The following is a 22,694-nucleotide window of genomic DNA, read 5'->3' on the forward strand; positions in this document are numbered from 1 at the left end:
ACTGAGTCCCCGCCCCATTCATCCCTTGCGCAGGGATTCCGGCCAATGGGAGCGCTCGCTGCAGGGCCCGCCCTACGGCCGCTCTGGGGGCGTTGATTGGCTGGCGGTCGCTGAGCGGAGGATCCACTACGCATGCGTGCCGTACAACATGGCGGCGCCTGTAATGTAGCCACTGCGCATGCGTGCCGTACAACATGGCGACGCCCGTAATGTAGCCACTGCGCATGCGTGCCGTACAACATGGCGGCGCCTGTAATGTAGCAACTGCGCATGCGTGCCGTACAGCATGGCGGCGCCTGTAATGTAGCAACTGCGCATGCGTGCCGTACAACATGGCGGCGCCTGTAATGTAGCAACTGCGCATGCGTACCGTACAACATGGCGGCGCCCGTAATGTAGCCACTGCGCATGCGTGCCGTACAACATGGCGACGCCCGTAATGTAGCAACTGCGCATGCGTGCCGTACAACATGGCGACGCCCGTAATGTAGCCACTGCGCATGCGTGCCGTACAACATGGCGGCGCCTGTAATGTAGCAACTGCGCATGCGTGCCGTACAGCATGGCGGCGCCTGTAATGTAGTCATTGCGCATGCGTGCAGTACAACATGGCGGCGCCTGTAATGTAGCAACTGCGCATGCGTGCCGTACAACATGGCGGCGCCTGTAGTGTAGGCACTGCACATGCGTGCCGTGCAACATGGCGGCACGCTTGTTCATTCCTGCGCATGCGTGGCGCTCTCCCCCTCCTCCTCCCCCCCACCGGGCAATGTGCCGGCGTTGATTGGCTGCCGCGCTTTGAGCGCCGCGCCGCTCAGTCAATGGCCGCGCTCCCCGCGGGGCCCGTTTCAACGGCAGCCTGCCGGCACCGAGCGCAGCCCAACGCAGCCTAAGCGAGCCGCGAGGAGCCGAGCCGAGGGGACTCGGGCACCCCGGGCAGGGACGGGGGTGCTCCGGAGGTGGACACGCGGCGCTGTCCCTCTCCCAGCGCCAGCCCGCACCCCGTCGGCGGGCGGAAGGGCAGCGAAGAGCAGAGCCGAGCCGTCCCTAACGACGCCGCGCGGAGCTGGCAGCAGCCGCGCGGAACCGAGCCGCTCTTCGAACTGCGTCAGTCTCCGCCCCGCTCCCCACCCCGCCCCTCCCGGCTCGCCCGCCCCTGTGGGCCGTCCCGCTCCCCGGCCCCGGGCTGCAGTACCGCTCCGCGGCCACGGCGCGGCAGCACCTGGTACACCCCATTCATTGCCTAGGCCATCGAATGGCTGTGCGTCTGATTGGTCACTTCTCGATCCCACCTTGACAGCGTTGTCTTCTGACTGGCTGCGTCTCCGCGCTCTGTTTGGTCGCTTCTCAATACCACTTTGCAAACTTTGTGTTCCGATTGGCTGCGGACTCCGCACTCTGATTGGTCGCCTCTGGATCCCGCTTTGCCCGTGCTGTGTCCTGTGGCCGTTTTATGGACGATTTGCCCTTTTATTGTCAATGTGGCCAGTTTGCACTTATATGCTCAATTTGCCCTTTTATGGTAATTGGCCCAGTTTACCTTTATTTGCTCAATTTGCCCTTTTATGGGCAATTTTCTCAGTTTGCCTTATGTGGTCAATTTGCCCTTATGTTGCTAATTTGTCCTTTTACGGCAATTGGCCCAGTTTTCCCTTACAGGGTCAATTCTCTCTTTTATGGCAATTTGCCCGTATATGGTCAATTTGCTCTTTTATGGCAGTTGGCCAAGTTCGCCCTCATATACTCAATTTGCCCCTTTATGGCAATTTTCCTTTTTATGGCACTTGGCCCGGTTTGCCCTTATATGGTCAATGACAGGGCCCCTGTGCGCCCCCCGCCCGGGGCTGCAGTACCATCCGCGGCCACGGCACGGCAGCACTGAGTCGTCACACGTCCCCGGGCTGCAGTACCGCTCCGCGGCCACAACGCGGCAGCACCGAGCCGGCCGAAGCTATTTTTACCGTCGTTCCTGTTTTTACCGTTTCCTCCCTTTGCGGGTTCGATCCCGACGGGCGCCGAACCGCCCGGAGCAGCAGCTCCCGCGGCGCTGCCCGCACACCCTCCCCCGCTGCCGGGCTCCGCAGCAGCGCAGACCGCGCCTGCCTTCCCCCGGGCCGCCCCTTCGCTCCGGTCCTGCGGCGAGCAGGGCTGCGCTCACGGGCACCGCGGCGGCCGCGGGCTCCGCTCTCCGTGCCGAGGGGCCGCTCTCCGAGCCCCCTGCGGCCGGGAAACCTCCGAGCGGCGGCTGAAAGGGAGAGGTGGCGCCTCCAGGGGAAAGGCCGCAGCTTTCCCCGCTCCCGCACGCCGTCTCCGGACGACGGACGCCGTTCCAACGGGAGGCCCTGCGGCTGTGCCATACGGGCAGGCTGGAAAGGAACAACTGACCCGCTGCGGGAAAGGACACGGAATTCCAGTCTGACACAAGGGGACTTTGGAAGCAGCAGATGCATCGACAGGGAGAACATTTCCCTGCCGAACATCCGCACACCATCGCGATCCGGCACGCGCCCCCGGCCGCCAGCGAGCCCGTCCGAGCCAATTGGCCGCCTGTACAGCGGGCTGCCAACTCAGAGCCTGCACGGCACGGCGCTCCCCACGCCGGATCCTGGCTCATAACGCCATCGCCACGTGCCCCAAACGGCCTTCGCCACCTTCTTTTTTCTTCGTTTCCAACACTGAAAAAACAAAACACATACAGCAGCTGGCAAACAATCAAAAGCTTTAATGTGGACAACACCGATTTACACGGGGTTCCTCTGGCTTCCCCACGCCTGGGCAGAAGAGGCCAAAAGGTCCCCGGAGATGGACACACTCTTCCCGGTCACGCAGCAAAGGTGGTGCCAGCACGACCGGGACAGAGGGTCCAGACGAGGCCGCGCCTTCAGCCTGGGTGCAGGCAGGAGGAGGAGAGGAATCCGCTTCCCACATGGTGCTGAGAAGAGAGACCTGTGGGAGGGAACGCACAGAAAGGAACATTAGCAGAGCAACGAGATCAGACGGCCCTCAGCCCCAGGACAAAATCACTTTCCTCCTTCACCCACATTTCCTTCTCTGACCTTCCAACCCCTGCAGCCCCTGCTCTACAGCCCACCCAAAGCAAGCCAAGAAGAGAATCCCCTTCAAAAGAACAGTCAAAGGTTTCACTTGTCCCCCACAAAAGGAAACCGCAAGGAACTGGAGGACTCGCCAGATGGAAAGCAGTGTCACTGGACCAAGTTTCGGAAAAGTCCAGAGAGAACGCATTTCGTTTTAATAGTTATTCTGTTAGACATACTTGGTCAAAAAAAGAAATGAAACCAAACCAATCTTACCCAGTGTAAACTCATTACGCTAAGATGTTCTAAATCACGCCCATGTGACAGCCCAGTGTAGAAAAGCAGCCCAGGCACCCTGCTATTTATCCTCCTCCTGAGGCACAAAAGGGCTCCCCCCGGCACGCCTCTTCTCTTGCTGGGGTCAGACCTGCAACGCGCCGGCTGGCAGGAACCACGTCACTGCACACAACTCGAGCTTAGCCCAGACTACAGGCCTGAGAAACACACACATGGAAGTGAGAGGTGCGACGGCGAGGCAGCTCTTCCAGACACACACGTCGTCGCCCATTCAGCAAGCACCTGTCACCAAAGCCTCTGCAGGAAAGGGACTCAGCCCAGCAGAGATGGGCAGCAATCGGGTGAGGAATTTTGGTTTAGTTCAGGCACGCAATATTTGTATGAAGGAACAAAGCCTGGTTTGGCCTCCAGAGCACAAGATGCCTGGACACAAAGCAAGGCCACAGAGACCACACAGCATTGCCCATGTGCCATGCCTCAGACAGAGTTTGCCCCTGCCCACATGTCAAGCATAACAAGAACGGAACCACGTGTAGGATCGAGACCGTGCAGCCGCACAAAAGCAACCGCTCCCACTCTTCTCCACCTGTCAAGAGAGCAGAGAGCAACGAGACCTCCCTCTTACAATCACACACACGCCCATCTGCGCTGGCATCTACCTGAGATGTTGGGAGACTTCGGAACGGTCAGTGGCCAGTCGCCAGGCTTCACTCCTATGCTGTGGTATTTATTTGCGCACCGGGTTTGCTTTGTAGCAAACGCTTGCAGTTTTGACGAGGGTGAAACTGGCAGTGGGGCGGGGGGGGCGGATCATCGGTGTGAAGAAGGCAGGCAGGCGCCTGTCTGTAAGTGCGCTCACTGCCTCGGCACAGGAGTGAGCCACCAGGAAGACGCGAGGCACGCTTCGAGGTTGGGGATTTTGCAGAGATCGTTCCGCTGCCACGACCATGCTTGTACAGCTCAGAAACCAAGCCATCTCGGCAGAGCTGCCTCTGTCGTTTGCAGGGGTGGTTTTGCTTGCTGGGTTTGGGAGTTTTTTTTTCAGAGCAGCTGTAAAGTTAACGAGGAGTCAGTGTGCAACAAAGCAAAAGGAAGGAGTTGTTACGGCAAAATACTCCAAGTAAATGTGCTTTAAATGAACCCCCCCGCCCCCTGCCACTCTCACCACCACTTATGACACCCCAGCACCCGGCAAGCTCTGAGCTGTGCCAGACGGGCCCGAGCCCACCACGCTCCGCTAGCTCTTCCTGCCACTCCAAGGCAGTTGGAGGGAGGACAAGTGACCGAGTTTTCCAAACGGAGGCTTTCCTCGAGGGAGGCAGGCAAACTGCAGTTCACCCGGGTACAGCAGCCTCTGAAAGGCTGCGCTTCCATCTCCTGGCACCAATCTCAGCACCACGGGATACCTTAGCCCTTAAGCTAATGGGAGAAATATTTTAGCGGCCGCTCTTTCCCATCCAACGACCTCCTGAGGCACTGGTTCACCCACACTTAAAGTAGAGGACAGACACTGGGGAGGCAGCAAGAAGCATGAGAAAATCACCGTTACTCCTCGTGACAGGACAGAAGACAGAAAAATACCGGGCTTTGAAAAAGTGGGGCTGTTCTGCGAGACTTTTGCCAGGTTTTCTGCAGCAAATACATTCTCCGGACTGGCTTTTTGGGCTGTAAGGAAAGAGAGACAGAATCACAGAATCATTAGGTTGTAAAAGAGCCCCAGGATCACCGAGTCCAACCATTCCTATCATTCAATAAACCATGCCCCTCAGCACCTCATCCATCCATCCTTTAAACACCTCCAGGGAAGGTGATTCAACCTCCTCCCTGGGCAGCCTGTTCCAGTGTCCAATGACCCTTTCTGTGAAAAATTTTTTTCCTGATGTCCAGCCTGAACTCCCCTGGCAGATCTTGAGGCCATTCCCTCTCATCCTGTCCTCTGTCACTTGGGATAAGAGGCCAGCTCCCTCCTCTCCACAACCTCCTTTCAGGGAGTTGTAGAGAGCAATGAGGCCTCCCCTCAGCCTCCTCTTCTCCAGGCTAAACACCTCCAAGCTCTCTCAGCCGCTCCTCTTGTTCTTCAGCCCCTTCCCCAGCTTCATCACTCTTCCCTGGACTTGCTCCAGAGCCTCAACATCCTTCTTGTGGTGAGGGGCCCAGAACTGAACACAGTATTCAAGGTGCAGTCTCACCAGTGCTGACTACAGAGGGAGAAGAACCTCCCTGGACCCGCTGGCCACGCCCTTTCTGATACAAGCCAAGATGCCATTGGCCTTCTTGGCCACCTGGGCACACTGCTGGCTCATGTTCAGTCGCTGTCAACCAATACCCCCAGGTCCCTCTCCTCCAGGCAGCTTTCTAGCCAGTCTTCTCCTAGTCTGTAGCACTGCATAGGGTTGTTGTGCCCCAAGTGCAGGACCCGGCATTTGGCCTTGATAAACCCCATGCTGTTGGTCTCAGCCCAGTGGTCCAGCCTCTTCAGATCCCTTTAAAGAGCCTCCCGACCCTCCAGCAGATCCACATTTCCACCCAGCTTAGTGTCATCTGCAAAAGTTGCTAAGGATGCACTCAATACCTTCGTCCAGGTCATTCATAAAGTCATTGAAAAGGGCTGGATCCAGCACTAAGCCCTGGGGAACCCCACTTGGAACTGGCCTCCAGCTGGAGTTAACTCCATTTACCACCACATTCTGGGCCCGGCCATCCAACCAGTTTTCCACCCAGGAGAGTGTGTGCCTGTCCAGGCCAGAGGCTGACAGTTTCCTAGGCAGGATGCTATGAGAAACTGTCAAAGGGTTTACCTACCTTTCATGAACCCGTGTTGACAAGGGCTTGCCTTGTGAACCTGAGAAAACAGAAATCAAAGCCAAAATTAAGCAAATGGTTGCAGTTTTGACAAGGATGATACTCATAGAGGGGATCATTGGTGTGAAGAAGGCAGACGTCTGCCTGTAAGATCGCTTGCTGCCCCAGGCCACTGGAGTGAGCCACCAGGAACATGCAAGGCACGCTTTGAGGTTGTGGATTTTACAAAGATCATTCTGCTCCCATGTACGCTTGTACAGCTCCAAAACCCAGACATCTCAGCAGACCTGTCTCTTTCATTTACAGGGGTGGTTTTGTTTGTTGGGTTTTGGTGTTTTTTTCAGACCAGTTGTAAAGTTAATGAGGAGTCAGTTTGCAACAGGGAAACTCAAAAAGCCAGTCTTAATGCAGCTCAACAGCAACAGTGGATCGCTTAGTATATTCACACATCCCTTTGGGTTACTTTGCAGTCCCTGTTCACAAACAGCTCACTTACCATTTTCTCCATGGTCACCCTCTTCTTCCACTATGAGCGTACAAGACAGATGGGAAAGCTCCATAATGGTCTGCAAGGACAAGGTACATCTAAGAAGTGCATCAGCATTTCCCTAAGGTACTTGAGGTACAGACTCTATGGTTAACGTTAAGAACATGCCAACTCCCTTTCCGTATTTGTTTTACAGGAAATATTTTAACACAAATGCTAAAAATAGGTCTAAAAAGATATTAAGCCTCAAAATATAGGAGAAGGCTAAACAGATATTCTGCGTAATTGGAAACAGAGAAATGTCTAATCCGGGATGATTTGTGGCAAGCGTAACAGATGTTGCATTGTTGTAAAACTCTGTGACATGGAAGGGTTTTAAATGTAAAGACCCTGGTTATAAAAGGGATTCAAAAAAGCAACCTCCCTCCTCACTCCCTCTCTATACCGACAACATAAAAGCACTTTCCAAAGCTCCCCTTTCCCTTTTCCCCTCCTTCCCTTCCTTCTTTCCCCCTGTTTTTCCCCATTTTGCCCCCTATTCCCCTCCGTTTCCCTTCTCCCCCCTTCCTCCTTCCTTTCCTGCCCTTTCCTCTTCCTTCCCCTCCCAAGCGGGACTTTCCCCGCGAGGCGCCGAGCGCAGACACAGCACCAAAGCCCCCGACCGTCCCTGTGCCCGAGCCGGCCCCGGGAGGACTGCAGGTCACAGAGAGCGAGCCCGGAGCGCTGCCACCAACCACAGAGCGCGGGCGCCTGCGGGCCGGAGCGGCGCGGCCGCCTACAGAGCGCTCACCCACGCTGCTCCCGCCTCCGCTCACAATTGGAGTCGCACCCCTCTGAGTGCCCTGACTCACCCGAGCCCAGCCCCATTCAAGCTGTGCCTGATCGGTGCCAGCGCAGCCCCGCCCCGGGCACCGTTATCCACGCAACACTGGGAGTTTGGGGAAACTTCGAGCCTCAGGGGACCCCAGGTTGTAGCACTGAGTGCACATGGCACAGTCTCACACCTACACCTTGTTTCCTAGAATGGGATTTAGGCCTTCTAAAAAATCATTTTCCCTTTTAAACTTTTACCTTAAGAGGCTTATTTTCACTGACCTGAAAAGATCTTGAACAGGGACATCCATAAGGATGAACTTCACACTTTGAGTTGGGCTAAGCACCAAGTATAGTAACAATTGCTCGATTAATAAATGAAAACAGGTGAATTCTAACAGTTTGTAAAAGGCAGACACAAAGCTCATCTTTCACATGGATGCAAACAGACACAGGGCTTTTCTCGTAAAGCTCACTGAAGCAAAAAGTCTCAGCTTACAAGCCCTTCAGGTGAGAACTGCACTGCTCCAAGAGGCTCCAGGATGAGACGCTGCTTTGGGTTGTAAAAGGGACAATGAGCAGAGTTATAACGAGTTTTGCAGATACCAAACCACTCTCCAGTAGATGCCTGACTAAAATCAAGCAGCAGAAAGAGGCTTCCCTTCCATTTTCCTTATTTAGAGCACTATATCGGCAGCACCGCTCTCCATTAACTCACACCACGCAGCGGTGCACAAAGCCGCACCGCCCGCGCCCTCACAGAGGGCATTTGTGCTGTGTTTGGAAACTCAAGAGCTGAGAGCCAGATCCGCGGCGGCTCGTTCCCCGTGAGCCCAGGAGAGCGAGGCCTGCCGGTACCCACCAGAGCACAGCCTTGCCGCTGTCCGTCACTGCACGCGGGCAGCGCCCGGCCCTGCTCAGCAGCTACGAGGGCGGCTGCGGGGGATACCGACCTTCCCGGCCCCCCAGCCCCGACGGCTCCACTGCCCCCGCGCGACATCCGCGCTGCAGTAGCACACTGCGGCCACCAGGCGGCAGCACTGAGACCCCCCGCGCCATTCACCCTGCGGTCACCGTTTTCCCACGCTGGACACAAAAGCGGCCGAACTGGCCAAAGCAGCAGCAACCACAGAACTGCTCACACAGCCCTCATCCCTCTCCTCGGCTTTTGAGACACACAGTTGCAAACCGTGCCTTCGGTCAAACTGACCCTGACCAACATGCTGGCAGTTTGGTCTGATTCCATGGAATGTGCGCTCCTGGATCCATCAACAGAACTGCAGCAAATAGGGCTGCTTTAACATTCAGCTGGAGTTGGGAGGGTTTGTGCTTAACGAATAAGGTTACGTTTTCAGACCTGTTTATATCCAGTAAATCTCACTCACCTTAACCAGACAACTGCTCTCCCAACAAAAGCTGAATGACAGAGGTTGCATTTCCAGAGGAAAGTCAGCTTTCTCCTGCTCCTACACAACTTCCAGAATGCACTTTCTGTATAATGGAAGCTGTCCTGATGGAAACTACTTGACCTTTTCAGGTAAGTGAAGACTACAAAATAAAAACTGACCTGGTCCAGGAAAATGCACAGAATTCAAATCCAACAGAAGCAATTTCTTAAGTGGCAGACACACCAACAGCAAAAGTATTTCCCTGCTGAACATCCACACGCAATCGAGATCCAGGGAACTCCTCTAAGCATACAAGCAAGCCTATTAAAGTCAATTGACTGCCAATGCACTAGAGTGGGCTGCTAAATCGGAGCCTGCATTTCACAGCGCAGTGTTCACAGTGTCAGATTCTGGCAAACAGTGTGTTCACAACACACCCAGAATGGTCTGTCTTTTTCTTTTTTCTTTTCTGAACATCGAAAAAGTAAAAGACATGCAGCACATGGCAACAGGAAAAGAGGACACTCAGGAAACTGGATACAAATTTAAAACAAAGAGCAGCACTGCTGGGAAGTAATCCCCAGGATCAAGTACTTACCATGCATGAGGAATACTTTGAACAGCAGCGCACTCTCCAGCCGAGTTCTGCAATATCAAGACATGATCGCATACATCCCTTCTTTGCACAGATGACGCCACCTCATTCACCCTCTCCTTGGGGGGATTTTCCAATCAAGATTCTCAAAGTTTGTTTGGACTGGAAGAACAAAATAGACTGGTCTTTACTTTTCTCCAGGTGAGGCTTCCAAAACAAGAAACCAGAACTCCTGTACAAGCAAAAGTGATAGGAACATAAGTGATTGTGTCTTACGAGGTGTACCGTTACTGAAATGGCTTCACATGGGCATTTTTGTTTTTTCTTCTAACAGCTCTGGAATATTGACTCCTTCTAGCCTGTGACCCACTAAACCCCTGAACCTTTACTACAAGTAGATTAAAAAAAAAAATCTTCCTATTAAACATACTAAATAGGCAAAAAATGTAGAGATAAAAATAATCATCACCATTTCATAAGGAAATTTGAAGATACTCAACAAATTCTTAAGAGCTGAAATCCTTCTTTGGAGCTGCTCTATGATCTTTCAAAGTCCTCCTGCCAACCCAGGGCCACTGAGAGAAGAATAAAGTACTTTTTGTCTGACAGTGCTCAGACAAGGGAAACAATTTAATTTTCTAGTATCTTCTCACTGCACATGTAGACAGCAGCCCAAACAGTAAAGAGCCATCAAAAGATGCTGATAACATCTTTTCAACAGGCATCTCCAGAGTTCTTCAGCAGACAAAAAACAGAAATTGTTTTTGTCTTTCACTGGCCAAGCTACAGGTTTGAGGTTTGTCAATAAAAAGAGGAGGATGAAAACATACTGCCTGCACCCAACCTTTTTTTTAATAATGTTTCCATTTAGTGATGTTCTGTGGCACAGTCAGCGTTTCCATATACTCTAGTGCTACCAGAGCCTCTAAGCACAGACCAAGACTCTATACAGAGCTATTATCTCTTCAAGAGCTGTCTTATTTATAGACTATCTACAAAACCACTTTGTTTTGAAGTCTTCCCCCATCACCACCACCCTACACCTTTCTCCTTAACTTTGCTGCAGTGCTGCTACAGGACAACTTGCTGTAGGACCACTAAAAACAATATCGTCTCCTTGGTTCAGAAGTGTTATGGCAAGGCTCTAAAGCACTATGTCTGGCTTGGAGAAGACAAACAGTAATTCCAGATTTCGAATTACAACATCAATTTACTATAGATGGCAGGAAACTCAAACTTCAAAAGCAAAAGTATAATCTATGAATGTGAAAACAATGCAGAATTTAAAATCTGATTTACCAAAAAAAAAATCCTGTTCTTTCTACTAATCTTCTCTTGGTAGCAAATATTTATCACTATACACAGAGCTATGTTTTTATATATATATTTATGTATATATATATACACACACATATATGCAGAAAAGGTTCTATGAATGCTCTTGTATTTTCTCCACTGCACGATAAAAAAAGTGCTTAATGCACAGGCTACTAGACCTTAGTGCAAGACAAAGAGATTGGAAGAAAAATCCTGATGTTTTATTTCCCTTATTTTCCATATTCTAGGATTAGAATTCATAGTTTTCAGCTAAAATCAAGACTGACTGCATTTATTTTTCACAGGAACTGGACTTAAAACTATTTAGCGTTATCAGTGTAGACTAAGCACAGGTATATATAGTTCCCCACAAGGAACAGAACTAGTTATTAGTTTATCCATTATCAATGTTTAAATCATCTAGCAGAAAGAGTTCAGAGAAATCCAAGGTAAATTCTTAAGTGCTATGGATGAAATTCACATCCTACAATTACAGCTGCACTGTTTTAATTTATAGGAGTTTAGGTGGTGCATTAGTGTTATGCAGGCTTGTACTTCTCTACCCAAGAATGGATGCCATCATTCAGGATAAGCTTTCATTACAAGACAGCCAGAACACCTAGCAACACACCATAGGGATTTCTAGCAAATGTGTTACGATCATACAGGGTTTCGTGTCTGGAGTAATTTAAAAGTAGGGGGCAAAGGGCTCTACGGTTGCAGAGACCATCTGCAATCATAGGTTTGTTTGACACACTGACACACTCCCTTTTCCCCATTTTGTCTTTCAAACTCCACTTAGAAACCTAGCTAATGCTTAGATTCTCACTTTGCAGAAACCATATGGGAATTCAGCAATTTTCCATTATGCTTCCAAATACACAGAAAGAGACAGGTGTGTTCATGTGTCCTTCCTGCTGCCAGAAGGCAGATTCTTGTTAAAAAACAGCCTTTCTGGACTGAGTGTCTTCCACTGGACTTCTTTCAGGTGTTGACACGACCCATACAAGGCCAAGTGTTCCCAGAGCGACCGAATAATTTTGACTCTCTCAGAAGCACCCACGTAGTACACAGAAATGTGCAAATGAAGAGAACAGAAGTGCTTTTTGTCCTGCCTAGCCCCAGTTGAGATAGATGGACATCCCAGTCCCCAATGTGCAATGAAGGTTAGTTATTGTTGTTTTGTGCCTCTGGGAGCAGCTTGGCTAGTACTCCTTAAAACAAGAATCTTGAAGTGTGGAGTTTACATGGTGCCTCATAACACATTCTTGGCTGCTACCAACTAACAGCAGGAACGAACCATGAAAAGCAGAGTCAGAAAAAATGGAAGTTATACATTTCTAGATGTAAGTCATGCTCTTTATGTTGCACTCCAAAGATACGCATTCCAGTATATACACACACACACACACACAAAACCAACAAGCACCCCAACAAGTCCCCAAAACAGTTAACCAAGAGCCTTAGTCTCAAGATTCCTAAAGGAAAGCAAAAGAATCCAAGCTGAATAACGACATATTTGTTTTCATATTCAAGACTAGATCTACAGTTACAAGGTCACCTAAGCATTAACATAGGTATTTCCTGGTAAGAACATCCAAGCTGGTTTTATTTCCAGACGTGAGGTGGCAGTACGGACACTGGTAACTAAAACCTATTGGTGCCACCTCCGAGAAAGCCGAGTGTAACACAAGCTGCTCGCTCTAATGCTGAAATCTTACCAGAAAGCTGTGAAGCCTGCAGAAAAGAACTCTGAGGACAGGTCGTACTACCGCTATGCCTCAAAAGCAATCGTAAAGCACCGCCATCCTAGAGGAAAAATGCAGCGATTATCAGCAACGACCGCATCTATGATTACGGCTTGTCAGCCAAGCGTAGAACATAATAACTGAGGAGGCGTTCGGGCTGACTTTTTGGAGATGCTAGGGAAGATATGTTAGCCTTTGTTTGCGTGGGTAGAAACGGGTGGGGCCGGGCTGGGTCTCACCGGGGAGGTCCGGGTGCAGGGCCGGGGGGAGGTCCGGGTGCAGGGCCGGGGGGAGGTCCGGGTGCAGGGCCGGGGCGAGGGCCGGGCCGGGGCCTGGGCTACCGCAAGGCTGGTCCGGGGCCCGCCGGGAGGGGCGGGTGCGGGGCCGGAACGCGCGAGCAGGAAAGGCCTTTTTTGGGGCTCGGAAGCGCCATACAAGGCGCGCAGGAAGCGCCAAATATGGCGGCGGTTCCGGGCGGGGGGCGGGTGTGCGGGGCTCGCCGGGAGGCCGTGCTCCCTCCCCCGCCGGTGCTGCCCGGGAACGGCCTGCTCGGGGCTCGTTGTCCCGAGCCGTCTGGACGCCAGCTTCTTGGGAGTCAGAATTCCTGTCTTCTTCAGACCAGCGGCGAACAAAAAGACCTCGCAGAAGCTGCGCGATCGGTGCTTTTCAGCCCCAAGATTTGCTTCCGCTGAGCGGGCTGAACGCCGCAGCAAGGGTGGGAGCAAAAACCCCGTGCGTTTTCTTCCCTTCGTGTTACAAATAGGTGCGGCAAATGCAAAGCACACTTTGCTGCCGTTTAGACCGAATAGTAAAGGTGCAATTATGAGCGTGTTCTAGGAAGTTACACCGAAGGGTACCTGGGTGAAAGTAGCCGTGGTCGGCATATGTGGGTGATGCCCCAAGCCTGTCAGGGTTTGAGAGGTATTTGGATAGTGCCCTTGATAACAGGATGTAACTTTTGGACAGTTCTGAAGTGGTCAGGCAGTTGTACCAGGTGGTCATAAGCCCTGGGTTCTTTTCAACTGAACTATTCTTTTGTATACTAAATGTCTGAACAGAGAGCAGTGTCCACAGATCAGAATGGGCTGACTAGCTGTTAATTTTGGTGTTGACTTTGGGAACTGGGGGTGAGGAGTGGGCAGGGGGGGGTTAACATTTACAGAATGTTACTCACATCCTTCCTTGAAGCATCACGTCTGAAGGCCCTTCTTCGTTGTCTCACCTCCAGTGGATTTCTGTGGCTTCTGACATGGGTTACCTGCTCAGTGTGAAGCCAGACATTAAGCTTGCCCAGTCAGTCTGCCTGGGCTGGATGCTGGAACTCCTTGTGTTGAAAAAAGTTTGCGCTATTTTCTGAAAAGGCCAGCATGGCCAACCACAAAGTCACTGTTAGCAGCTTGCAGACTGCACCTGGCACTGCAGGCACAAACAACTGAAGAGAAAAACGCAACACAGGCCCCTCCCCACAGCTTGTCCTAACCTGTGGAGAACAGTCCTCCCTGAAAGACAAAAGACTGGGATTTACCAGCTCTTAGGTATCTTCCAGAATTGCTGCCATTTGCCACAGGTGGGCTGCATCCCCGAGAAGGACTAGCCCAGGGACTTCAGCAGGTTGCCTTTCCTAGCAAGTGGGGTTAATTTTGGCAAGCAGCTGGGCAAGCTGTTTTTGGCAGACTGCTTGACAGTTTGTACTGTGCTGGGTGCACTCGTCAATGCCTATATCTGCATCCCAGCTCATCACAACCCTAAACATTGGTGAGTTGTAGAAAGTTCACCCTGAAAGGACTGACACCAGAACCCTCCTCTTTACCTGCATCACCTCTTCTCATGGATGCAAATATCTGAGTCTGCTCTGCAGACAGTTCACCTATCCCCTGAAATGTATTTCAAACTGCTGTATAAGGAGGTGCTTTCCTCCTATAAATGCTGAAACATCCATACTAAAGGCTATCAGGCCTATGGCCCTATGTTGTGTCAAGGAGGAATTTACAGCAGCCCTTAGCTGAGCAGGGCTACCTTCTGTCAACCAGCCATTTGGACTGAACTTGTTAATATTCACTGCTTTACTATCTTGCCATCCAGTGAGATTTCTGACTGATTCTAATTTTCAGGCCTCATTTTCAGCACTGGCAGAATTCTTTTTCTTCCTAAGGTTAGCTCACACACTTCTGGAGAAGCCCAAAAACAAGAACTGTGGCTACTTCGAAAGAGCAGTTGATGTACCTAATGCAAGGACATGTGTGCTCCATCCGTGCCTTTGTGAGCAACTGGAACTAGGAGTAATTATCTTCCCTCCTTTTTTTTTAAGCAGGTGTTTCTCCAGGAGACAAGCAACATTTGTTAACTTCCCAGCCCATCAAGGAGTCAGGCTTGCTGCAGCAGTCTTCCTATGCAGCAACATAAATGAAAATGTGGAATTCTTCATGATTTGATATTTTATTTATTTTTTTCTGAAGGGTATTGTACACCAAATATCCCATCGACAGAAAAGCGCATTCAATGTGTTTAGAAGCCAAACAGTCACTGTCGTTTTAACAAACACAATTACAAAGTAAAAATAAACCACAAAATAATGAACCGCATGTTCATAACATACAAAAAATTGCTGCCTACTCAGTAGGTAACTACAACATTCCAACTCCTGAATATATATATATATATAAATTTACATTTTTGTAACAAAAATAGACTTTGAGAGGCGTGGGGTTTTTTTTTTGCTTACATTCCATCCCCCAGGGCTTTCTCCTGCTCCCCTCCCCACCCATTCCCTGCTCTCCCTTACATTCTTTGAATTACATCCCTTTCACTTTAAGGCAAGATGCAAAGCATCCATTCACACAAATGCATGACATCAGCAAGGCTTCACAAAAAAGGCACCAAGACTTGTAACTTTAAAACCAAAACTTCTGCCACATGTGAGTGTCTCATCAGGTGATATTTACATAGCATCACTCTAACATGCTCAAACACACTTAAGTGCTGTTCCCAAAGAAGTTTGAAACTCATTACAGCATTGTCACCGAAATAGAATTTACATTTACAAAATATGGCCCTGCAAACTCCAAATAATACAATATGGGTACGCAAAGATTTTTCACATCAATAGTACCTAAAGGAAAGGAAAACCATGGCACATGTACAATTTACATCAGCTATGTACTTAATCAAAAGTCCTTTCTTTCTAATAAAAGACTACTGTTTACGGGGGAAATTATACTGAACTTATATCCACAGACCATGCAAATTAAGTCATTCAACAGAGGTGGAAAACTTAAACGGCAGTTGTTTCAGGCAGCTGAAGTTTAAAGAAAAGTTAAGTAGCCTTGCAACATATGGTATTGGGGGAGTAAAAACTCCATGTCTGATAGTACCAATGGAAAAGGTGCATTCTCATGATCCAGAACGTAATCTCAGCAAATCTCAATTGTCCTTGGAGAAAAGGCTGATGTCATGTCTGAAAGTGCTGATGTCACCTGTGAGCTGAAATTGTTGGTGACCCCTGGAGAAGAGAAGGAGGTGGCCACTTGGGTCTGAAAAGTGGCAGTGCCAGAAGGGTAAGTGGTGGCTATAGAAGGAGAAGGGAATGTGGTGTGTGCAGGGGAGGGATAGGAAGAGGGAGCAGGGGAGGAATACACTGTGCGCACTGGTGAGGGGTAAGTGGTGGCGATGGAGGAAGGGTAGGATGTAGTCGCAGATGATGAGTAGGCAGGAATGGGGGAAGCAGTTGAGACTGGAGCTGCCTTTTCCACTTTCTTGTCCTTCTGCCTAAGGTGGATTTTAGTGTGTCTCTTCCTCTCATCGCTTCTGGCAAACTTTCTGCCACAAATATCACAGGCAAATGGCTTCTCACCTGTGTGTGTGCGAATGTGCGTAGTCAAGTGGTCGCTCCTGCTGAAGTTCCGCATGCAAATGCGGCACTGGAAAGGTTTCTGTCCCGTGTGGATGCGAATGTGCCGCGTTAGCTCATCAGACCGTGAAAATCTCCGGTCACAGGACTCCACGGGGCAGGCATAGGGTCGCTCATGAGGAGGAGTCTTGCTAGGACGATTTGGGTATTTCCTCATCCTGCTGGGCTTGATCAGCTGGGACTGATAGTTGGCGTTGAGGTTCTTCAACTCTTGTGAGCCTGTCTGAGTTGCAAATGCTTTAATAGTGGACAGCGGTGTGAGAGAAGGCTGCTGTGCTCTCGTCTCAAGGGCTGGGAAGGGCTTCTGATCAGTTGGAACAAGACTAATCTCACCCTGTTGCTGAGGGAACAGGTAATCCGGAATCATTGGCACCTGAAAGTTGGTTTTAGCAGTCGGATAAGCTGGAGGTGGATATTGGATGGGAGTTCCAGAGGGGTTGGGAAAGGACTGGGTCTGCGGTTCAGGGAAAATGTCAGAGCTGGAGTTAGGAAAAGTTGGTGCAGCTGAATAAATTGGACTGTTCTCACTAGCTTGGACAGAACAGCTCAGAGGGGGACTCTGGGAGGAGGAGGATGGTGATGATGAGGAAGCCGTAGAGGTGGGAGGTGCGTTAGCCATGCCCACCAGCCCACTAACCAGGCTGAAGAGGGGCTCTGGCCATAGCGTGTTGCTACTGTTGGGGGCCGGCTCCAGGGAGAAGCGCCCCGTGTATGTTATGGGTGGCAGTCGCGTCGTTTGGCTGGGGTAGCTGGTTTCTGGCAGGGTTTTCTCGTTGTTCAGGGAAATCTCGGGAAAAGTGTCTGAGAAGAGAGGAAGAGCGATTACTTCCAGCAGCCACCGCAACTGCTGCTAGTGCTCCGCGAACCCCCCTGCGCAGCGCAGCCCCACATCCGTGCTTCTAGTTAATTAATAATTCAGAGTAACATATCGCAGCGCCGCTGGCGGCTCTCCAGCAGCAGCCAGCCCGGAGCCGCTGACGCAGACGGGAGATTCCCCCCGCGCAGCCGCCTGGACCGGGCGCCGCTGCAGCGCGGAGTCCCCGCAGGCACCGCTGCCCCCGTGGCGCACCGGGACTCCCCGCGCGCTTACCTGCCGCGAGGTGCTCAAAGTGCTGCTCCCCGGGTTCCCCGGCGGCGCCGAACCCCGCGCTCTCGGGGACCCCGGGCGGGGCGAGGAACTGCGGGCCGCCGCCGCCGAGCAGCATCATCTCCTCCAGCTTAGGATAGTGAGGGTCCATGGTGGGGGGCGAGTGCGGGAAGGCGCCGAAGGGGTCGGCGATCTGCAGCGGGGGCAGGAGCTGCATCTCTGCCTTGGCTGCGGCCATGAGGGCGCCGGGCGCGGGCTCCGGCGGGTGGCGGCGGCGCCGCCGCGGACCCGGCGGACGGGCTGGCTGCGGGGAGGCGGCCGTCGCCTGCTGCGAGCCCCGCGCCGCGGTCGCCCCGGCGCTGCCCGGTGGAAGCGCTCGGCACCCCCCGCCCCCGCCCGCCCGGGACCACCCCTCCTCTGCCCCCTGGAAGCGCTCGGCTCCCCGCCCGCCCGGCGCTGCATCTATATATCGGATCCCACCAGCCGCGGCCCGCCCCGACCCTGACGTACATGGCCATATTTGGAAAGGAGGAAGCCCTTATATGGATGCGGATGGAGGACCCCGCCTGGCGTCAGAGCCTGGCACCGGGGAAGGCCGGGCCGGGGGGGGCTCTCCCGCCCCGCGTCGCGTGCCCCGAGCCCCTCATGGGCCTGTTTGCCCCCATCCCCGGCAGCGTTGCCGCGGCGCCGCCGGCCCCGAGGCGCGGAGTCCCCGGCCCCCGCCCGCCCCGCCGGAAGCCCCCGCCGCACTTTCCATATTAGGAAACTCCCTTATAAGTCTCGGTTCCGGCGGAGGCTTCCCGCTCCTTATATGGCGATTCCGGCCGGGGGGGGCGGGGGGGTAGGGGGATGGGTACGGGGAGCTCGGTGAAGCCGCGGGAGCGCGCAGCTGGCGCCCAGGCCGGCAACGCGGGGTCCTCGGGGAGGGCCCGCGAGGCTCCGCGGCCAGCACCGTCCCCACCTCCCACGCCCCCGTTGGCACAACTCGCCTCCTCCGGCTCCGCGGAGGGCGGGGAGGGGGGGGGTGCGCTCGACAGCCTCGAGCGGGAGGGACTTTGCGGAAACGGGGGAGCCCTGCCCGCAGCGCCGCGTTCCGCGGGCCTCCGTCCCGCAGCGGAGAGCGGGGCGCTGCGAACACCGAGGCCGCGGGTACCGCGCGGCCGAGAGGGGACGGCGCCCGGGACTCCGCTCCGCGCGGAACCGCCCGCAGCGGAGCGGGAGTCGTGGCACGGCGCCTCCGGACTAGAGGAGCCTCCGAGCTATAAATAGGCGCTCGACGCGGCCGCCTCCCCACCACGCCCGGGCGGCCCCGCAGCCGCCGCGGGGCTCCCCTGGCGCCGGGCCAGGCGGCACCAACAGACGCAGTGCGGGCGCAGTGCGCGTGCGCGGGGGCTCCCTCGCAGCGCGCGGGGCCGCGGGGGCGGGGCCGGCGAGAGGCGCGCGGTTGGGGCGGCTGCAGCCCGGCGGCGGCCACGGGAGACATGGGGAAAGAGATGTCTTGGTAGGCTTTCCTTTTACTTTTTTTTTTTCTTTCTCTGGATTTCTTTTGTTATTCTTAATATATTGTCATTTCATTTCATTTCTGAAGTGGGTTTTTTCAACCACAGTGGTCCTTTTATATCATTGATGACCTTGTCCTATCTGGTAACTCTTTTTTGAAACAACTAAATTTTTGCTTGTTTTTCTTTGTCTAAACTTTGCATCCCCTGTAATCTTTACAAACTATTTTCTTCAGTGCCAGAAAATTATTCCTGTTTTTTTGAGGCTCCAGTTCATATTGCTGAATATATCTGATTTCTGCTTGCTCATACCAACTAATCGGATCACGATCCTTAAGTAACTACGGAAGTCCAGCTCGTGCAGGGAAATTACATGTCTCTCTTTGAAGAGACAACAAGGCCATTCACCTATGGAGTACATCATCTTTTATCTTAAAAAAACCCCAGCACCCCAAAAAATGCCCCAGTTCTCAGTACTAGCTGCATGAGACCTCTTGAACTGGGCTCAGTTTTAATACCAGATGCAAATTTACCAGAGAGACCAAATGAGCTGTGACCTGTCTGACAAGTGCTACCTCAAGCAAAATGCCCATTGCAATATGATGCACAGCACCTGCATGACTGCACAGCCCCATGTGCCGATCAGAGCTGTACCTGATTACACACATTTCCATTCACCACAGGCATGAGATTAACTTCCTTTTTGTTTGACATAGTTGTAGTAGACCTTGCATACTGTTGTTATCTTTCCCTGGTCTTTACTGCGTGCTACACTGATCCACAGGCATTCAAGATCACTCACATCAGTTAGCAGTCGTGTTACAGCAAGTAACCAGTAGCACTTATTTTGTTTGACAGTCTGAATGCTTTAGGATCCAGCTGTTTCATCTACATCGCTCTTCCTGAACAAGTGGTACTTGTGAGCTTAGCATTCTTAAGAACATTTCCACAGAAAATGCGTGGGGCCATTGGATGATCTGAGTTTATCTGGCAGAAAGTTCAACATCTCGAGCAAGTCAGTATTTGAGGTTCTTACTAATGTCGATGGAGCAGGGCAACATCTATACACGTACCTGTCCTGAGTGACCTTAATCCCTCTGTAGACAGATGACTACAGAAAGATTCTGCATCCATATATATAATCTTTTTGACGGTTAAAAATTGGCTGAGATTAGTTCTGGGTTTTGATTTGCTTGCTTTCTTAGTAGAAGCTGATATAATCTATTTTATATTCAGCTCCAGTTTAACTTTCAGTGTTTATTTTTTTAATTTCTTTTTAGGTCAAACTTATTTGTTCTGTTACTGTGCTAGTAAAAACATCATGGTGCCTTTACAAAATATGTTTCCATACAATTACAGGTTTGTCTCTCAGCTATTTTTCATAACCGCTACTTTCAGGACTGCAGTTTACTTCCAAATCTTTCCAACCTGTACTGTGACTAAAAGGAAAGTGGTTGCTGTTCCTGTTGGTATTGGATATAACTGAGTTCAACACTGAATGCAAGAAAAGTTAACCAACTTTCCAATCTTTGTAATTTGTCTAGTGTTCTGATGTAAATTTTGTTTTAATTAGATGCACTTTCCACTTAACCCACAAACTTAGTTTCCATGTGTCTGGAATGCCCACTGATTTTTGGCAAAATTCTGTCATTTTCTTTCAGAGATGTTGCTTTGCCTGGATATATAATAAAAACAGCAGCAATCATAATTTCTCTAGGTCTCTCACTAGTGGTTTACATACACATGCTTTTGATTTTCTTTATCCCAAACCTCCAATTAACCTCATTCTCTTCCCTCTATTTCCCTTGGGTACTGTTTTTAATATTGTAGACAGTAAAACAAGTCTACATAGATATCCCTTCAAAAAGTTTTATTATTCTTCAATTCTGCCATTCTCTGCTTATTATGTTGTATTATTCTATAAGCCTAAAGTTAGAAACAAGAGGGGCGTATTCCACCTTTTTAAAGAAACGCCGTAGAGTTGTTTCTTCCCTCTCACTCCCCTCTAGGACCAAAAGCCATCCAATTTAAAAAGCTGTGACATTTTTGTGTTGTGCTGTAGGACATTATACAGATATTTTAAACTTATTTTAGTTTTGCTTTCTGTGCAGTGAGATACATTACAATAAAAGTCTATTGCTTTTAGATGGGGGCACAGAGGGAATGAGTAAAAATGCACTCAAAAAAAACCCCCAACCTTAAATTTAAGCAGCCTTTTCAGTCCTATGAGGAGTGAGAAACAGATTTTTATCAGCACTTTTTGAATGGACGACTTTTTTCTGGCTGAGATGGTTGTTCCTGTATTTGCTGCAAAATTCTTACCGCATTCTGGTCCATGACTGTCTGTTCTGTAAACAGGCCTGAAATGCATTCCTCGTTCATAGCAGTATTATCTAACCACATGAGGGAACTCTTCCCTGTGATTACTTCAGGAGGTTGGCATGGTCTACAGAAATGAACTAGAGCGTAGGGGAGGAGGGTATAAGAATCAGTTGGTTTTTTTTTTCCTGTTTTTTTTTCTGTTCATTTTCCTTGATCTCAGATCTTGTAGATCAGCAGAATGGTGATTTTCCTCAGAAATAAGGCAGCTGAGGGTCTTCCCCTCAGGCTTTCATGTTCTGATATAAACAAATCTTCAAAAATTGCTTATTTAGGATGCGTGATTTAGTAGACTTCAAAAGTCTGTAAAGGTTGTGTCATTGCAAAAATTTCTTGATTAGAACAACAGGTCACAGATCAAGTATTGAGGACTATGTTGTTCAGAAACATTTGCAGTTATGCTGCCTTTCCTTGCAGAAATCACAGAATGGTTTGGATCAGAGGGGACCTCAAAGGCCATCCAGTTCCAACCACCTGCCCTGGGCAAGGACACCTCCTACTGGATCAGGGTTCTCAAACCTCATCCAACCTGGCCTTGAACACCTCCAGGAATGGGGCAGCCACCACTGCTCGGGGCAACCTGGGCCAGATTTTCCTCACAGGAAACATTTCTTCCTAAGATCTCATCTCTGTCTCCCCTATTTCAGACGGAAACCGTTCCCCCTTGTCCTACGGCTGCACTCCCTGATAAAAAGCCCCTCCCCAGCTTTCCTGTAGCTCTCTAGCAGTACTGGAAGGCTGATATATAAGGTCTGCCTCGGAGCCTTCTCTGGGCTCAACAAGCCCAAATCTCTTAGCCTGTGCTCATATGGGAGGGTGCTTCAGTCCTCAGATCGTCTGGACTCACTCCAACAGATGTCTCCTTCCTGTGCTAATGGCTCCAGGTGGGGTTTCACAAGAGCAGAGCAGAGGGCCAGAATCCCCTCCCTCACCCTGCTGGTCCCACTGCTTTGGATGCAGCCCTGGACACGGTTGTCTTTCTGGGCTCCAAGCACACACTGCCAGCTCATGTTTAGCTTCTCTTCCACCAGCACCCCCAATGCTATCAATGCTAATGATGCTATCGCTGTTCATCCTGCATTTGATAGACCAGTACATGAAGTACATAAGGTGGTGAGTTTTCCCATATTTCTATTCAACAGCCATTAATAATATAGTGCTTTTTTGAATCAAAAAAGATTTAAAAATGCACATAATTGTCAAATTTTTTTTTTCCTCTCACCTTGCATGTTTTAATGAGAGTCCATCACCTATCACTATGTCGGGGAGTTAACTTTTAAGTAAGCACTATATTTTAGCTTTTCTGTATTATATTTTAATTGGCAGATATAACATTTTTC

General features: G+C 50.9%; 1 protein-coding gene across 1 annotated transcript; it reads right to left on the minus strand.

The window, feature by feature from the left end:
- Positions 1–14,899: 14,899 nt before the first annotated feature.
- On the minus strand, positions 14,900–17,851 carry EGR1 (early growth response 1). The gene is made up of 2 exons (XM_069869066.1): positions 17,480–17,851; positions 14,900–17,190 (listed from the first exon to the last, which is right to left on the minus strand). The coding sequence occupies exons 1-2, from the start codon at positions 17,712–17,714 to the stop codon at positions 15,893–15,895; spliced, it is 1,533 nt and encodes a 510-aa protein (XP_069725167.1). The 5' UTR covers positions 17,715–17,851; the 3' UTR covers positions 14,900–15,892.
- Positions 17,852–22,694: the final 4,843 nt, after the last annotated feature.

Source organism: Phaenicophaeus curvirostris, chromosome 15 (genome assembly GCF_032191515.1).
Source record: "Phaenicophaeus curvirostris isolate KB17595 chromosome 15, BPBGC_Pcur_1.0, whole genome shotgun sequence".
Lineage (NCBI taxonomy): Eukaryota > Metazoa > Chordata > Aves > Cuculiformes > Cuculidae > Phaenicophaeus > Phaenicophaeus curvirostris.